The sequence below is a fragment of the Acomys russatus genome, chromosome 23 (genome assembly GCF_903995435.1).
Source record: "Acomys russatus chromosome 23, mAcoRus1.1, whole genome shotgun sequence".
In the NCBI taxonomy this organism is placed as follows: domain Eukaryota; kingdom Metazoa; phylum Chordata; class Mammalia; order Rodentia; family Muridae; genus Acomys; species Acomys russatus.
Window position 1 is genome coordinate 5941021 of NC_067159.1, and position 15846 is coordinate 5956866.

At 35.7% G+C, this 15846-nt stretch overlaps 2 protein-coding genes across 2 annotated transcripts in view; both read right to left on the minus strand.

Moving 5' to 3' along the window:
- Positions 1-15846, minus strand: part of Sycp1 (synaptonemal complex protein 1) — an 81388-nt gene that overhangs the window by 16879 nt on the left and 48663 nt on the right. Inside the window, exons 20-25 of the mRNA XM_051165544.1 lie at positions 15743-15824; positions 11178-11240; positions 10971-11033; positions 4521-4637; positions 3687-3797; positions 2216-2308 (exon numbers count right to left, since the gene is read on the minus strand). Coding sequence (XP_051021501.1) covers positions 2216-2308; positions 3687-3797; positions 4521-4637; positions 10971-11033; positions 11178-11240; positions 15743-15824 — 529 coding nt within the window. The remainder of the gene's footprint in view (positions 1-2215; positions 2309-3686; positions 3798-4520; positions 4638-10970; positions 11034-11177; positions 11241-15742; positions 15825-15846) is intronic.
- LOC127206271 (zinc finger MYND domain-containing protein 19-like) lies at positions 8347-9212 on the minus strand. The gene has a single exon (XM_051165545.1). The coding sequence runs from the start codon at positions 9172-9174 to the stop codon at positions 8494-8496; it is 681 nt and encodes a 226-aa protein (XP_051021502.1). The 5' UTR covers positions 9175-9212; the 3' UTR covers positions 8347-8493.

Genomic DNA, 15846 nt, shown 5'->3' on the forward strand with positions numbered 1-15846 from the left:
TTTGTTCTTAAGATTTACTTATTATTATGTATACAAAGCTCTGCCTGCATGTACACCTGCAGGCCAGAAGAGGGCACCAGATCACATTATAGATGGTTGTGAGCCACCATGTGGTTGCTGGGAAATGAACTCAGGTCCTCTGGAAGAGTGGTCTTAATGGCTGAGCCAATTTTCCAGCCTCTGAAATGACTTTTGCATGACATCATTATAAAAAACCAACAAAACCAGAAATTTTAATAGCAAAAAAACCTACATAAATACATAAGGACTGAACTCTATACTTTAGAAGAAATAGCAGGACAGAAAAAATTTAAAGGAAATTATTAGACCAAATATATAAATCTAACAGGTTTGGAGGTAGTCGAGAGTACTAAGTGTTACTTATAAACATTTGATTCTTAAGATTTAAAAAGATTTCAAGACTTTTTAATATGGCAAAGTTCTATTTGTGTTTTTTAAAGAGGAAAAACTGACTGACTCCTAAGACTATCAAAACAAAATAAGCATAAAATTTTAAGAAAGCTCGGGGTTTAATCGAGAAAATGAAAAGTAAAGACACAGGATTTTTCTATTGAAACTATAGTATAAATGTTGTTATTCTAAGTAAAATGGTATCAGTTAGAACTACAAATTTCAGCTGGGCACGGTGGTGCACATCTATAATCTCAGCACTCGAGGAGGCAGAGGCAGGTGGATCTCTGTGAGTTTGAGGCCAGCCTGGTCTACAGAGTGAATCTAGGACAGCCAAGGCGACACAGGGAACCCTGTCTCGAAAAATCAAATAAAAACATAAAAGAAATACACAAATTTCAAAAAATCAGATACAACATAATCCTATCTTAAAAATGTGTGATATATTAGAAAGTAAATTTGTACGTGTATATGAGGGTATTTAAATATAATAAAGTGACATTTCAACACATAAGTTGTGTGATATTTTCCACATAAAGAAAAGGATAAAGGACTTAAGTAGAGAACAAAGTTAACAAAGTCAATGAGGCTTCACGTTGAAACTACTTTACCAAACTATTGCAGAATGAAATGAAACAAATTTTGAAATCATGGAAACTATAACTAGATTTGAATCCTAGCTATTCTACTTACTTATGTAATCTTAAATAACCTAACCATTTTTAAGGTTTATTTTATTTTTAATTATGTGTACCTACCCAAACTGGGTATGTGCATTGAATGTAGGTGTCCACAGAGACTCAAGGTGTTGGATTTCCCTCTGAAGCTGCAATGATAAGCAGCTGTGTGATGCCTAACGCGGGTACTGGGAGCTGAACTTGGGCCCTTTGCAAGCAAGTACATGCTCTTAATTTGAAAGTCATCTCTCCAGCCCTTGAGATAATATTTCTCAAACAAATACAATATTTTTAAAGCATTTCTATTCCTGCATGAAATGTGCTAAATATTTGTAGAAAAAAGAGAAAAGCTGTATTTTCTTGCTACTAATTACCCAAATTTGTTCTATTCCTGCATGAAATGTGCTAAATATTTGTAGAAAAAAGAGAATAGCTGTATTTTCTTGCTACTAATTACCCAAATTTGTCAAATTATTTTATAGTATGACATTTATAAAACATAAAGTTGTACCCAATCCTGCAATTGTCTTATACGTAATGCCATAAAACTTACTTTTTCTTCCCTTTCTATTTCAAGTTGCTTCTTAAGGGATACAAGTTCATTTCTGATATTAGATAGTTCAGTCTCCTAAAGAAAAAAAAGAAGATGCTTCTACATACATTTCAAATCAATCTAGTGCTTCAAATAAATCCAATTTTCGAAGAATTGACTCAGAAAAATGTCCCTTAATGATATATATGAAGGCTGATAATGGAGCATAACTAGACTCAGTGTAAGTTTCAAGTTTTTCATAGTTTTCTCTAACATAAAGTACTAAAATGGCATGTGCGCACAGATAACAAATGCACATACATATACTTATTCTCTTATTCCTTATCCTACCCTACTACTCACTCTCCTCCTTTCCTAAACATCAAAGCTTTAAACTTAGTTTAACTGACTTTTTAATAATTCTGTTGAAAAGACACTTTACACTACATTGTAAAATAAATTGGAAAAGCGTTCAAATAGGTAAAATACTTTTAGATTCTACAGATCAAGTATCATGGCTCTACTTAGTGTGATATTTTCTTCAATGTTGGTATTTTAAGAATTGACTTCTATTGATATTTGTTCTGTATCTTACCAAAGCAGCCTTCGCTGATGACTGTTCTTGTTCTCTGCTTTTATAAAGTCCTAATTCTGAGTCTCTTTCTTCAACAATCTTATCATATTGATGCTGTATTAAACAAAGAAGACATTTTAGGCATATTAAAATGCAATAGATTGTATTTTATAAGACTGGTAGGCTACACCAGAAGAAAAGTACCATGGTAAGTTTGAGTAAATATGTATTTTCATTTTTCATATATAGTCTAACAATATCTAAAGAGTGAAACATAGACAAGTTTAGGACACAGTCTAATCCCAAGACAATAAATGGTTATTTTAATTAGAAATACAAAATTTCATCATTTAAGAAGTACAGTTGAGTTGGTTAAGTTCACAATGTCCATAAACCAAATACTCAAGAGGTTGGGACTTGAATATCACAAATTCAAGGCCAACCTAGGCTACAAAGTGAAAGTCTTGTTCAATATGAATATAACACCAAAATGTTTTAGAAAAGTGACTGACTCCAAATCTAAGGCAAGAAACACAATAACACAATATAAACTTTAATTTTTTTTTTTTTTCATGACAAAAAGAAAGTGATCACAGACTATTCAAGTCAGGTCAAAATGACTTTATCAGTTTAAAGAGGTTCTCCCTGGACAAAAGCAAAACAACTTTTCAATATAGATTATATAAACTGCACTAGATCCAAACATTGCAAATTTAAATCTACTAACCTATAATATTATTTAAATTTGGCACTCAAATTTCTATTGATCGATTACTTTATAGTAATGTCAGAATTCTGGTATCAGTTTTTTAAAAAATTAATAGTTGAGGACAACCTACTTCCTTTCCAAATCTGAAGAAAAAATGAAGCTTACCTAAAAGGAAAATTATTCAAACAGTACAAAAAATAAAAGGTACTCAGAACAAATATTAAGTCTTTCCCTGGGCCAGGCGTGGTGGTACACACCTTTAATCCCAGCACTTGGGGAAGAAGAGCCAGGTGGATCACTGTGAGTTCGAGGCCAGCCTGGTCTAGAAAGTGAGTCCAGGACAGCCAAGGCTACACAGAGAGACCCTGTCTCGGAAAAAAAAAAAAAAAAGGAAAGTCTTTCCCCAAGCTGAGGAAACGGATCTTTTGTTAAGATTTTGTTCAGCTGGTAAGTGTTAGATACATGTAGAGAATACAAACATTAACAAGAAATATCTTAGGTATGTAGTTAATAAATGTGTTATAAGACTACTAGAAGAATTCAGAAAATATGACTACAATTTACTATACATGATAACAAGATGTTTATTAGAGGAAGTGGCACCTCAACTCAGTTTTAAAAGGTTAAGATCTGAACTTACAGAAATAGGGAATCAGTAATATTCCAACTAAAATTAAGTTACTGTTGCACAGAAAATACTTCTCTGATAAATCAGAAGACTACCTTGAGTTTGTTATCTTAATAAAATATGCTCTAAGTAATAGTTTTATTACTTTAAGTTACCTTATGTTTTTCCATAAGCGCTACCATTTCAGCTATTTTATGTTGGCATCGTAAATCAGTTTCTTTCTGTAACTTGACCGCTTCATCAACTGTTGCTTTGGCTTTCTCAACCTATAAAATTTTTTTTAAAAAAGTGTTTCAAAATGTCCACAAACCTAACACTCAGGAGGCTGGGGCTTGAATGTCACAAGTTCAAGGCCAACTTGGGCTACATAGTGAGAGTCTTGTTCAATATGAATATTGAATAAATAAATATTGGTGCTGGACCTTACACCACATTAAAAAGAATTTAACTTTCCTTTAAGAAACATATATTCTACTTATATAAATTATAAAACTCCAGCAGTAGAAAATCAGAAACAAAACAAAGATATAATTTGTTTGGTTTATTTTGTGATGTTTCAAAAAGCAAAATTATTATAAATAACTTAATACTTAAATATTTAATATTTAAAATTTTTTAATTGCATGTTACTCAATATTTAAATATTTAGAATAATACTTTCTATATTTAATAACTGTCCTCATCATAAATATATTAAAACTTGTTAAAAACAGTTTAAAAGTTAACAGTACCTTTTTTATTTTGGGTTTTTTTTGTTTGTTTGTTTGTTTATTCATTTGAGACAGGCTTTATCTGGGTAACAGCCTGGCTATCCTGGAACTAGCTTTGTAGACCATGCTGGCCTTGAAATCGGAGATCTGCCTGCCTCTGCCTCCTTACTGTTGGCATTAAAGCATGTACCACCAGCACCCAGCAAAACACTTATTTTTAAAGCTAAACAACAAACACTTTTAGCACATTAAGTTCTTAACATATTTAGTCTTTTCTACCTCTCCTAGAAGTTTTTCTTCTGATATCTTTTTTTCTTCAATTTCTTTCTGGTAGTTGTCAGTTGTTTCTTGAAATTTTTGCTTGGCATTTCCTAGTTCCAACTCTAATTTATTGACCTGTAAGTAAAGAAAGTAATATTAATTTTAGTAAACTCCATAGATTACTTGAAAATATTCCATATTCATGTGTAGTTTTATAAACCCTAAAGGATTCATGGAAATTAAGATTGAATCATTTTCTTACATTCTTCATATAATGAAATGTGGTTTTTATCTTTCAAAATCTATCTTGACTCTTAAAATATGTATTTAGTTTTGCCAAACAATATAAGCAGTCACATATTTTTTGTTTCAAAACATTTTACTTAAAAATTACAAGTAATGCTACATAAAAAAAATACGTACAAGCTTCCACTGATAAGCTCTATCAAAATCTATCAGCTTGAATTAAACTTTAAATCCAACTTTGAGTAGCTTTCAGATTTGTCTTCAAAGTGAAACATGTAAACATACTATATATGTGAACTTACTAAGGCACATGAAAATTAAAATGGTCCACCATGTCCCTTGAGATGGTAGGACAGAGCAGCAATAGTGGCGACAAGACACAAGGTTAGTAGAGAAAAACTCACTGTGGTTAATTAACCCACCCAGAAAAGAGCACAAAAGCAAGATCATCCTGAGATAACCCAGACCCAGAAAGACATGCATGGTATATACTCACTTGTAAGTGGGCATTATCAAAATGTATAGGATACCCCTGTTACAATCCACAGACCCAAAGAAGCCAAGGAGGGCCCAAGGGAAGATGCTTGACTCTCACTCAGAAGAGAAAATAAAATAGACATCTGAAGCAGATGGAGGGAAGGAGCTGTGTAGGAGACAGGCTGAGGAGGGTAACATGCATGAGGATTAGGTGTGGAGAGCAGGGGCTAGGGAGAGGGGAGGACCTGGAGAGAGAGTGGAAATCAATGGGGGAAGGGGACATCTCTGGGACAGGTAACCCTAGCTGAGATTCCTAATAGCAAAGGGCAGGGGGAGGGGATATGGAGCCTGAAGTTACAACATCCTATAGTCAGGTAGGACTTCCAATGGAGGGAGATAGGACACCAACACACACACAAAACCTCCAACCCAAAATTTGTCTTGCCTACAATAAGTACAGGGATAAAGACAAAGCAGAGCTTGAGGGAATGGCAAATCAATGACTGGATCAACTTGAGACTCACCCAATGGGAGAGAACCAACTCCTGACACTATTAATGATATTCTGCTATGCTTGCAGAATGTTTGCAGACAGGAACCTAGCATATCTGTCTTCTGAGAGGCTTCATCCAGCAGCTGATGCAAACAGATGCAGAGTCCCACAGCCATACAACAGGCTAGATTGGGGAGTTTTAGGGAAGAGTGGGAGAAGTACTGAAGCAGCCAGAGGAGTCAAGGACACCACAAAAAGACCTGCAGAGTAGACTAACCTGGGCCCAGGGGGGCTCACAGAGAGTGAACCAACAACCGAACAGCATGCACTGGCTGGACCTAGGCGCCCTACATGTTTACAGTAGTTGTACAGCTTAGTCATTATGTGGGCTCCCTAACAATTGGGGGCTTCTCGTTCTCTGGGGGAAGGGAGGAATTGGGGGAGGGGGAATTAGGGCAAGACTAGAAGGAGAGGCGGGACGGGGCTAGGATCTGGCTGTAAAATGATTAAATATTTTAAAAAGTCTTGGAGTTTGCAGAGTAAACCTGGCAGTACCCACAGGTTTTTTACACATGGATCTAAATCAAGACATTCCATTTGGTTAATATCAGCTAATACAAATTCTTTTCATGAAACCAAAGCAGAAAAACACCTAGAAAAATCAGATCTTTCACCAGTGGCAGAACTCAAGTGGTTTTAAGACTGTTCTTTGGCATCTGTTTTGAGTCTATACCCAAAGATTCCTGCCTACCACCATCCACAAATACATGTGGTTTATCCACAAGCACGTGTGGTTTATCATAATAAAAAAGGTGGGGGCCTTTCGCACAGGTGTAAGTTCTTGCCCTGCTGTCTTTGGTTCTTGATTACATATTTATTTTTATGAATTTCTTTTTCTTTTTCTTTTTTCATTGCTTAGATAAGGTCTATCTATGTATGTCCTGGAAACTTGCTATATAGATCAGGCTGGCCTTTAACTCACAGAAATACACCTGCACCTCTGCCTCTGCCTACTAAGTGTTGGGAAAAAAGGCGTTTGCCACCATGCCTAGCCCTTAATGAATTTCTTAATAACATTTAGGTTGATAAGTTTTAATTCATTTTTATAATAAAGTAACTCTTCCAACTAAAACCTCATGCATTAAAAGAAAAACATATTCTATATTTTCTAAGAAGAATGTTTTTAATTTTCTGCTTTATCATATTTCATATATTATATAGCTATGCCTCAAATATAGTAATTAGCAAGAGAGACAAAGAACCTGAATTAGCACCTATGGTCCAGATTCACTTTACCTGAGAGATAAATTGTAACTGAAGAAATATGTCACAGCAGTGGACAAGAATTCCATCAGGAAGGCATAGATAATGTTAACAGTGAACCAGAATACATTATGTCTATAAATCAACTATCAACTTTTTTTTAAATTTAGAAATAAAGCAGACTTCTGCCTGTTTCACATACTCAAGAGTTTATAGTATCAAATGTATGAAAAGGTGACTAGAAAATTGTGTTCTAAAGCAAGATGTGTTATTAGAGATAAAGGAAATAACCTTAAATTAATTTCATATATCAAATATATATAACAAATGCCATCTTATATAATAAAAAGTTTCACATTATTAATAACCACAAAAAGACCAAAAATAAAAACATAATAACCACACAATAATCTGGCCTTACAATAAAATTGAATTATCAAAAAAAAGAACTCTGTATCATGTGGGGTTTTATTTGTTTGTTTGGTTCCAAAATAGCCTTTCATCTGAGCAGGAAGCAACAACACCAAGCACATAAAATATTTCACACTACATTTTTTTTTTTTGAGACAGGGTTTCTCTGTGTTGCCTTAGATGTCCTGGAACTCACTCTATAGACCAGGCTGGCCTCAAACTAAGAACTCAGAAATCTGCCTGTCTCTGCCTCTGAGTGCTTGGATTAAAGGCATGCACTACCACCACCCAGTCCATACTACAAATTTTTGTTTCCTAATGTATTCCACTTTTCAACTCAAAGTCCAACTTTTAGGTTGTTTTAGGATCATTTCTTAAATAATTTTTTATGCTACTAATGGATGTCTGTATAGTCTTCAATTTGGAGCTATTGTAAATAATACTGCTATAAATATTTTTGGTAATTTTTTTTTTTAGTTATGCACGCTTTTAATCTCACCACTCAGGAGGCAGAGGCAGCTGGATCTCCAAGCTCAGGGCAAGCCTGGTCTACATATGGAGTTCCAAGACTGCCACAACTACAAGAGACCTAGTCTCAAAGAAAAAAACTTAAAAAATAAAAAGGCTGGACAGCAGGGGTTTGAGGAGCAGAGACTGGCCACAACAAGGATGATTCTACCCCTTTACTCTTGCCTGTTTAGACATGATTCTGTGCAAGCCTCTCGGTGGGACCCCCATTGCCCAGAAGAGAGGCTCAACTACATGACAGTCTCTAGCTGAGTGGCAACTGTTTACCAGTTGAGGAATACAACAAATGATTCTATTTGAAGTTGCTAACCGTTCGCCTTGCCTCCCCCCCCAAAAAAAACTGTACATGAGTTTACAAACATATTAACATATAAATAATGAGAAAGGTCCTAGGGAGCCTCCCCGTTGTCTCTGCTGAAGGCTGCTTGTTGCTGTGAGGTCTATGGCGGCTGCTCTGGATCCATTGCTGGCTTCTTTGGCACCTCCAGGTTCAACTGCCAGTCTGTCTTCCTCTGTGCTCACGATGAGCTGGAAGCTTTGAACCTGCAGCAGTGGCAGCTCTTCAGCCCGTCATCACTCTGGCTCAAGCTCATGCTGGAAGGGACGCTTCCTCTCCTGACAGTGCTTCTTGTGGGCAGGCCAGTCCTTCTGCTGGCACTGAGAGCCACAGTATCGGGCCACCTGGCAATGCCCACAGATGTTGAACTCTCGAAGCTGCTTCTCAATCACCATACAAGGAGGGTAATGACACTCATAGCAGGTACAAGAATTCTCTTCCTCTTCCACCACATCCCCGTTGGCATTATAGTACTGGGTCACATTCAGGACAGGGAAGTGTTCCTCTATAGGGTCCGTGGGAAGCTGCTGTATTGCAAGCCAATATAAGCTTTGCTCCCTTTGTTTGCTGGAGGTTTCCTCAGCTTTGGGTCGCCAGCCCCATGGTACCAGCTGCAGGTTGTCCAGGCGATTGTCCACAGTCACAGCATTGAGATGCACCACCTGAAGCCCAGGAGCCACTCCACCCCTGTGGCGTTCCCATAGCAGCTCATGCAGAAGCCTGCCCGAGCCCCTTCCTCGGTTTTTGTCGAAGGCATATGCAAATATCTTAGCACCATTTCCATCAGCATCTACTTCCAGTCGAGCCTCAAAGGAGTAGCTCTCCACCAGTGGTATGTCCTGCTCATCTATCAGCGTGTATTTGGTCTTCCCGGCCACCCGGCCAAGGCGCACGATGCCCAATTTAAAGTCGGTCATGGCCGGGCCTGCGCTCTCGGCAGGCAGAGCCCCGCTCCCTCGGGAAGCTCCCGACCGGGCCCCGCTCCCTCGGGAAGCTCCCTACCCGGCCGGGCCGAAGATAGGCCGGGGCACTCCGGGTCAGGCCGGGGCGGGGAGGGGGAGGGGGGAGATCAGGCCGGGCGGGCCGCGGGAGGACGAGGCTGGGCCAGGTTCGGGCCTCGCACCCGCCGGACCTGCCACGCCATTTTTGTTAATTTCTATCTCTAGGAATTTAGGTATGTAATTACAGAATGTATCTTTTGACTAGTTTCTATATAACTTTAATAAGTTTTATGATAATTCTTATTTGCCTTTTTATGACAATCTTTACATTTCTTGTTTCAAGTACTACCTAAGATTCTATAAAATACTTTTTTATCAAAGTATTCATTTAATATTTTCGACAACCATTGCTTTCTACTAAAGATTCAAAAATATTTATTGAATACTTATTAATTATCAATCATTGCCTAAGGAGAAAGATTACAAAATTTGGCCCTGGCTTCATAGGCTTATATTCTAGGGATTTATTTTATACAAAGTTGATGGGTCTCAACGTACTGTGCAACAGGATAATTGTTATTTTATAGTAACTTGCCTGCAAGATATACTGGTGCCAACAGTGGCACAAATGTTATGGAAGTACCCAACCAATTTCTAATTGGATGCGAGGCCTACTCCAGGAGCTAGAATCCATACTTGACTCTGCTAAAGGAGCCAAGAACCTGAGACATAGGCCTAGGAGAAAATCTAGTATACACTATTACTCTGCTAAAGGAAAAAAAGGTGACATCCTGCTACAGCCATAGATCAGTGCCTCTATCGACCCTCATCAGAGAAGCTTCTTCTTGCAACAGCTAAGAACTAACTTGGAGACCCACAACTGTGAATATGCAGACATTGAGAGACTTTGAAGCACTCAGTCTTAAATGAGATGTCTTCATGAAAGCCCTCCCCCACAAGGCTCACAGATCTATGAGAAAGAGGAGACAGAAAGATCTTAAGAGTCAGAAGTAATTGATGTGTCTTCCAGGCACAACAGGAATGATGAAAATATGAACTCACAGAGACTGTGAAAGCACACATGACACCTACGCAGAGGTTCAAACCAGACAGGGTCCTAGGACTGAGAGGGAGAAGTGGACACAGGTTTCCACCCCTAACCAAGACGTTATCTGCAACTGATACTCACTGACATACAAAAAATAAAAATTTTCTCCAATGGAGTCTCACTGGGTACATTAATACACTCCAGGGCAGGCCCCATGCCAAGGAGTAGTTGGCCAATAAAAAAACTATCTCAATCATATTTTTATATGCTTTTTATCACATTTGGCTTTGTTGGGGCATTCTCTGTCTTATTTCTCTTTTGCGTACATATTTTGATTTCAGTTTTTATAGGGTTTGTGTGTGCTTCTTTTTCTGTTTTTTCAAAGGGAGAGAAAAAAGAACATAAGGTTGGGCGAGTAGGGGAATAGGTATGACGGAGAAGTAACTGGAGGAGGGAATAAACATGATCAGAATATATTATATGAAAAAAATTTAAAGACAAAATATATAGGTAATACATATACACAGAGCATACATACAAATATTTCTTAAGTTGTTTACACATTTCTGACCCAGCTAAATCACAACAAACATTATATCAGATTTACAAGAATTTATCTCTCCAATCCAAAATAGTATCTGAGTCTAACCATTAAATTTTAAATAGTCTATGTTATCACATATCTACTAGCATTTAAGAAAACAAAATTAAAAATGTAACATACCTTTATTTCATATGCATTCAGTTGTTTGTTTTCTGCTGAACTCTTCTTTTTCAAGGTCTTATTCTATGGAAAGTTAATTATAGTTAGTATTAAGACTTACAACGCCAATGACACTAGTATCGCTAGAAATGAAATTATTGCTCTCTAAAACTATAGTGAAAATATTGAGATAATTTTGAGAACATTTATATTATTAAGAGAACCTACCTCCTGGTGAAGCTCTTCAATACACTTGCTTTTATTTTCAACTTGTTTCCTTAAATTGTTACACTGTAAAATTATTTTTTAATTAATTATTCTGATCAAAACAAGCAATCTCAAACTAATAATATATTATGTAAAGTAACATAAGGCTCATTTGAGATTTTAAATCATTCTGTTGATATAAAAATATACATTTTATAACCATGAGTATATAACATGTTATTAATCTATTAAAAATGTAAATTAAACTAAGTAAAATATGCCTCTTCATCATCTTTATACAGAAGGCTGAATCATATTACTAGAAGGACTGAGAAAAGCATCAGTAAAGGTAAGAATAAAAATATTCTGTCTTCTTCATTACTCATTATTCTCTCATTCTCATGTTTAAGAGTCTAAATTTGGAAGAGAAGCATAATATATCCTACCTCTTCAGAATTTCAATTCCACTTCCTAAAATACCAACTAAGCCAATTTTAATATATTACTTGGTGGAGTTATTTCTTCTGACTACATGCAGAACTAAATGGAAATGTATTAGTCCAAAGAACATCTTAAGTACCATAAAAGCTACCATAAAAGCAGGACAGATTTTTAAGATGGCTTAAAATATCAAATATATAAATTGCTCTAGTAGCCAGTAGAGTAAAAGAACTCTCACACACACACAAAATTCAGTCTCCTTCATTAGTACCAAATATTGTTAAATATTTTTCTTATAATACTCACATATGCCATAGTCATTAATATTCTGAATATAAATTAATTTTATATAGCATTGTTTTTATGTTTACAAGTGATTTCCTTTTTAATTAGTGTTTCATTAAATGTCCAAGCTTCCTTCAAACCATGGTCTTTCTATCTTCACCTCCTATAAACTGGGCTTACATGAATGTACCATGTGCCTGGCTATAAATGGTTTATGTAAAATTTTACATGTCCAAAGTCCAAGATCAAGAACAATTTCAAAAGAAAGTTAAGAAAAAACAGCTATAGAAAAAATAAAAACTATTTCTCTGATTTTCACACTGATATGATGCATTGGCACCTGCCTTGGTAACACAGAAACCTTTAATATTAGCACTAAGAAGGCAGAGTAAGGCCCATTTCTATAAGTTTGAGACCAGCCTGGTCCACATAGTAAATTCCAGGGTACTCACAGTAAGACTGTCTCAATAAATAAAAATAAACAACAAAACCACTAACAGTAACATGAAATTCTTATTTATTAAGAAAAACTTAAGCATTTTTAATTTGGCAGAAAGCTACTTAGATTCTCATTATAAGCTTCCTTATAAATCTACAACTATTTTATTTACCAATTGAAATAATATTTTCCTCCTCTACTTAAAAAAAGTAACTTCAGACAGTAAACTATATTTTCTAGAGGATCATTCATTATATAAAAGATTAAGTATAGAGCAAGTTGTATAATAAGATTAGAAGAAGAGAAACCCAGATAAATAAAAATGACTTCAAATAAAGAAGTCAAATTTTCTGTAGTTCAATTTTAGAAATGAGCAAAATAGCTGAATGTCTAAAGCATCTTGTCATGTTAAGACTATTCACAATGAATGTAGCTACTTGTAAGTATAAATTTTACAGACGAAAAGAAAAACTAAGCTTAATAAATTTCCCTCTTTAAAGGTCTATTCAAAATTGGTGAATCCCGTCTCTTCAAAAAAAATGTCAATAAAAACACTGTATTATTCCTCAAAGCCTTCTAAAGGAGAATAATAGAAAGGCTGGTCCTCCAAAATCCAGTCAAATATTTTCATTAAGTTCGTATTCCCAAAATTTTTTTCATAATTTTTAATACCTTATTTTCTAATATCTTCATTTGTTTTTCTTTCTTTAAAACTTCACATTCAATGCTTCGAGCCTAAGAAAAATTTATTTGAAATCATATTTAAAATGCTAATAGATTGCATTTTCTTATGTATTTTAGAAATAAAATTACATAGTTTTACATATTTATAAAAATACTTATCAGCTCATCCAGTTTGCTTCATTGTCCTTTTAAAAAAGACTATACCTTTATGTGATATGTTAAACACTTTGATTTAATATTTCACAATATTATGCATAAATTATATACATACATACACACACACACACACACACACACACACACACACACACACACAGGATTTTCAAGATAGGGTTTCTCTGTGTAACAGCCCTGGCTGTCCTGGAACTCACTTTGTAGACCAGGTTGGCCCCTTATCACTAATAATTTCTACACAAACAAAACAGATTATACTTGAAATTCTTTGTTTCTCTTTCTCTGTCTGTCTGTCTGTCTGTCTGTCTCTCTTTCTCTCTCTCTCTCTCTCTCTCTGTGTGTGTGTGTGTCTGTCTGTCTGTCTCTCTCTCTCTGTCTGTGTGTCTGTCTGTCTCTCTCATGTGTCGTACATCCCTGTGTGTTGTACATGTGAGATACACTCTCTCACTGAGCTTAAAGCTGACTAGCCAATCAGAACCAGAAATATGCCTGTCTCTATCTTGTCAGTTCTGGGATTTCAGACTTTGTGCCTGCCATTGTGCTCAGCTTTTATGTGGGTGCGAGGAATCTGAACTCATATTTGCATTGTAAGCACTTCTCCAATTGAACCATCTCCCCAGTCTCTGTACTTGCTTAGTTTTTGTTTTTCAAGACAGGGTTTTTCTGTGTACCCTTGGCTGTCCTGGGCTCCCTTTGTAGACCAGGTTGGCCTCGAACTCAAGAGATTCCTCTGCGAGCGCTGCCTCCCGAGTGCTGGGATTAAAAGCATGCATTACCACGCCCAGCTTTTAAAAAAGATTTCATTTATTTATTGTATATGATGCTCTATTTGCATGTACACCTGTATGCCAGAAGAGGGCATTAGATCACATTACAGATGGTTATAAGCCACCATATGGTAAATATAACAATTCTCAAGTCAAAAATCTTCATTATCCTTATCCTTAAATTCCTAAATACAAGTTATGGGGGCTTCAATTTTCCTATTTCTTACTCCCATCTCTCTGTTTTTCTCTCTACTCATCCTCATCCATTGTCGCTATTACTACCACCCTAGCCTCCATCTTTCAGCCATCATAAATTTTAAGTATTTAAAACTGTCATAGTCTTTCATACTTTCAGGTGTTTCCCAAATAATTTGTGGCTTTTTAAAAATTTGGAATATTCTTCTGCGTATTAAATTCTACTCCTACTAATTTCTGTTCATGTAAACCAATTAAATGTTTCTTCTTCTAGAAAGTATGCCCGGACTTACTAAGTGTTGACTGAATTCCTTTTCTCTGTACTCCAGAAGTAGAATCTAAGTAGAGGACCAACTATAGTTTTGCCAGCGCCCTTCCCTCAAGGGATTCCTTTACTGTAAATCCCATGGTAATTCTATTCAAATTATTTACTAGCCACAATGACTGTTTTAGAAATAAGTAAATAAGCTGAACAAGGCCAGAATCTCAAATTTTTTAATGCTTTTAAGACAAATTTTAGTTGTTTTCCAAAAGATTATAGTGTCTTTCATCTCTCCTCATTCCATCCTCAAGTTTTAAAAGGTTTTACTTCCCTAATAAAAACTTCAGACCACTTCTGCCCACCAAAATAAATATCTAAACTCAGCACCTAGAACAATATTTGGGACATAGTTGGTGTTAGATAATACTTGTTGAATGATTAAAGGAGCCTTTATAATCAAGCATGGCATCAACTTTGGCACAATTTTTTCCCACTCACTCTATATACACTATACTGAATAATCATGTAGCATACGTTATACTCTCATAGTTTTGAGATATTTTATCTCAACTTATTGAAACCATATTTAAGGCACAACACAACTTTTTAATATATTAAATATTATCACAGCATGAGTCTTTAAGTTAGCCTAGAAACATAAGTCAAAATTAAGTATTGAACATTTGGGGCTAGAGAGATGGCTTAGTAGTTAAGAGCCCTAGCTGCTCTTCCGAAGAACCTGGTTCACTTACCAGCCCCTCTTGGCATCTCATAACTATCTATAACTTCAGTTCCAGGGACTGTCTGCACTCCATAGGCACCAAGCATGTACAAGGTGTATAGACATTCACTCAGGCAAAAACCCATAAACATAAAATAATAAAAACTCATAAACATAAAATAATAAAAATTGAACATTTTTCAAATAGTCTAGAATTATGATTAGTTCTTACAAATATATATATGATAAAACAATACAACTTAGCCTCTACCATTAAGGATTTTATTTTATGTGGTTTGCCTGTATGCATATTTACCACATGTGTACAGTGTCCACAGAATCCAGAAGATAGAATTGGATCTCACAGAACTAGAGTTTCAGCTAGGTGTAAGTCACATGGGTGCTGAGAACTAAACCTAGAGGTCTCTGACAAGAGCAGCAAGTGCTTTTAATGAGTGAGCCATCTCTGTATCCTTCCTTAAATTGTATTTTAAATGTTAATGACTTAGTACCTAGATTACTAGTTATTTATTTATACAATAGTACATGTCACTTTATTATCTGTGTAGTTTTATTATTTAAATTTTTTAATCAAATCTATTACTAAATATAACATACATTTTCTTCACTCTTGTCCAATTTGCATTTAACTTCATCTTCTTGCTGTATGAACTCTTTTCTTACTGATTCCAGTTCATCCCTAAAAGAAAATGCACGAATAG

Coding starts and splice junctions, on each gene's coding strand:
- LOC127206271 (XM_051165545.1), bottom strand. CDS start 9,174: ATGACCGACTTTAAATTGGGCATCGTGCGCCTTGGCCGGGTGGCCGGG.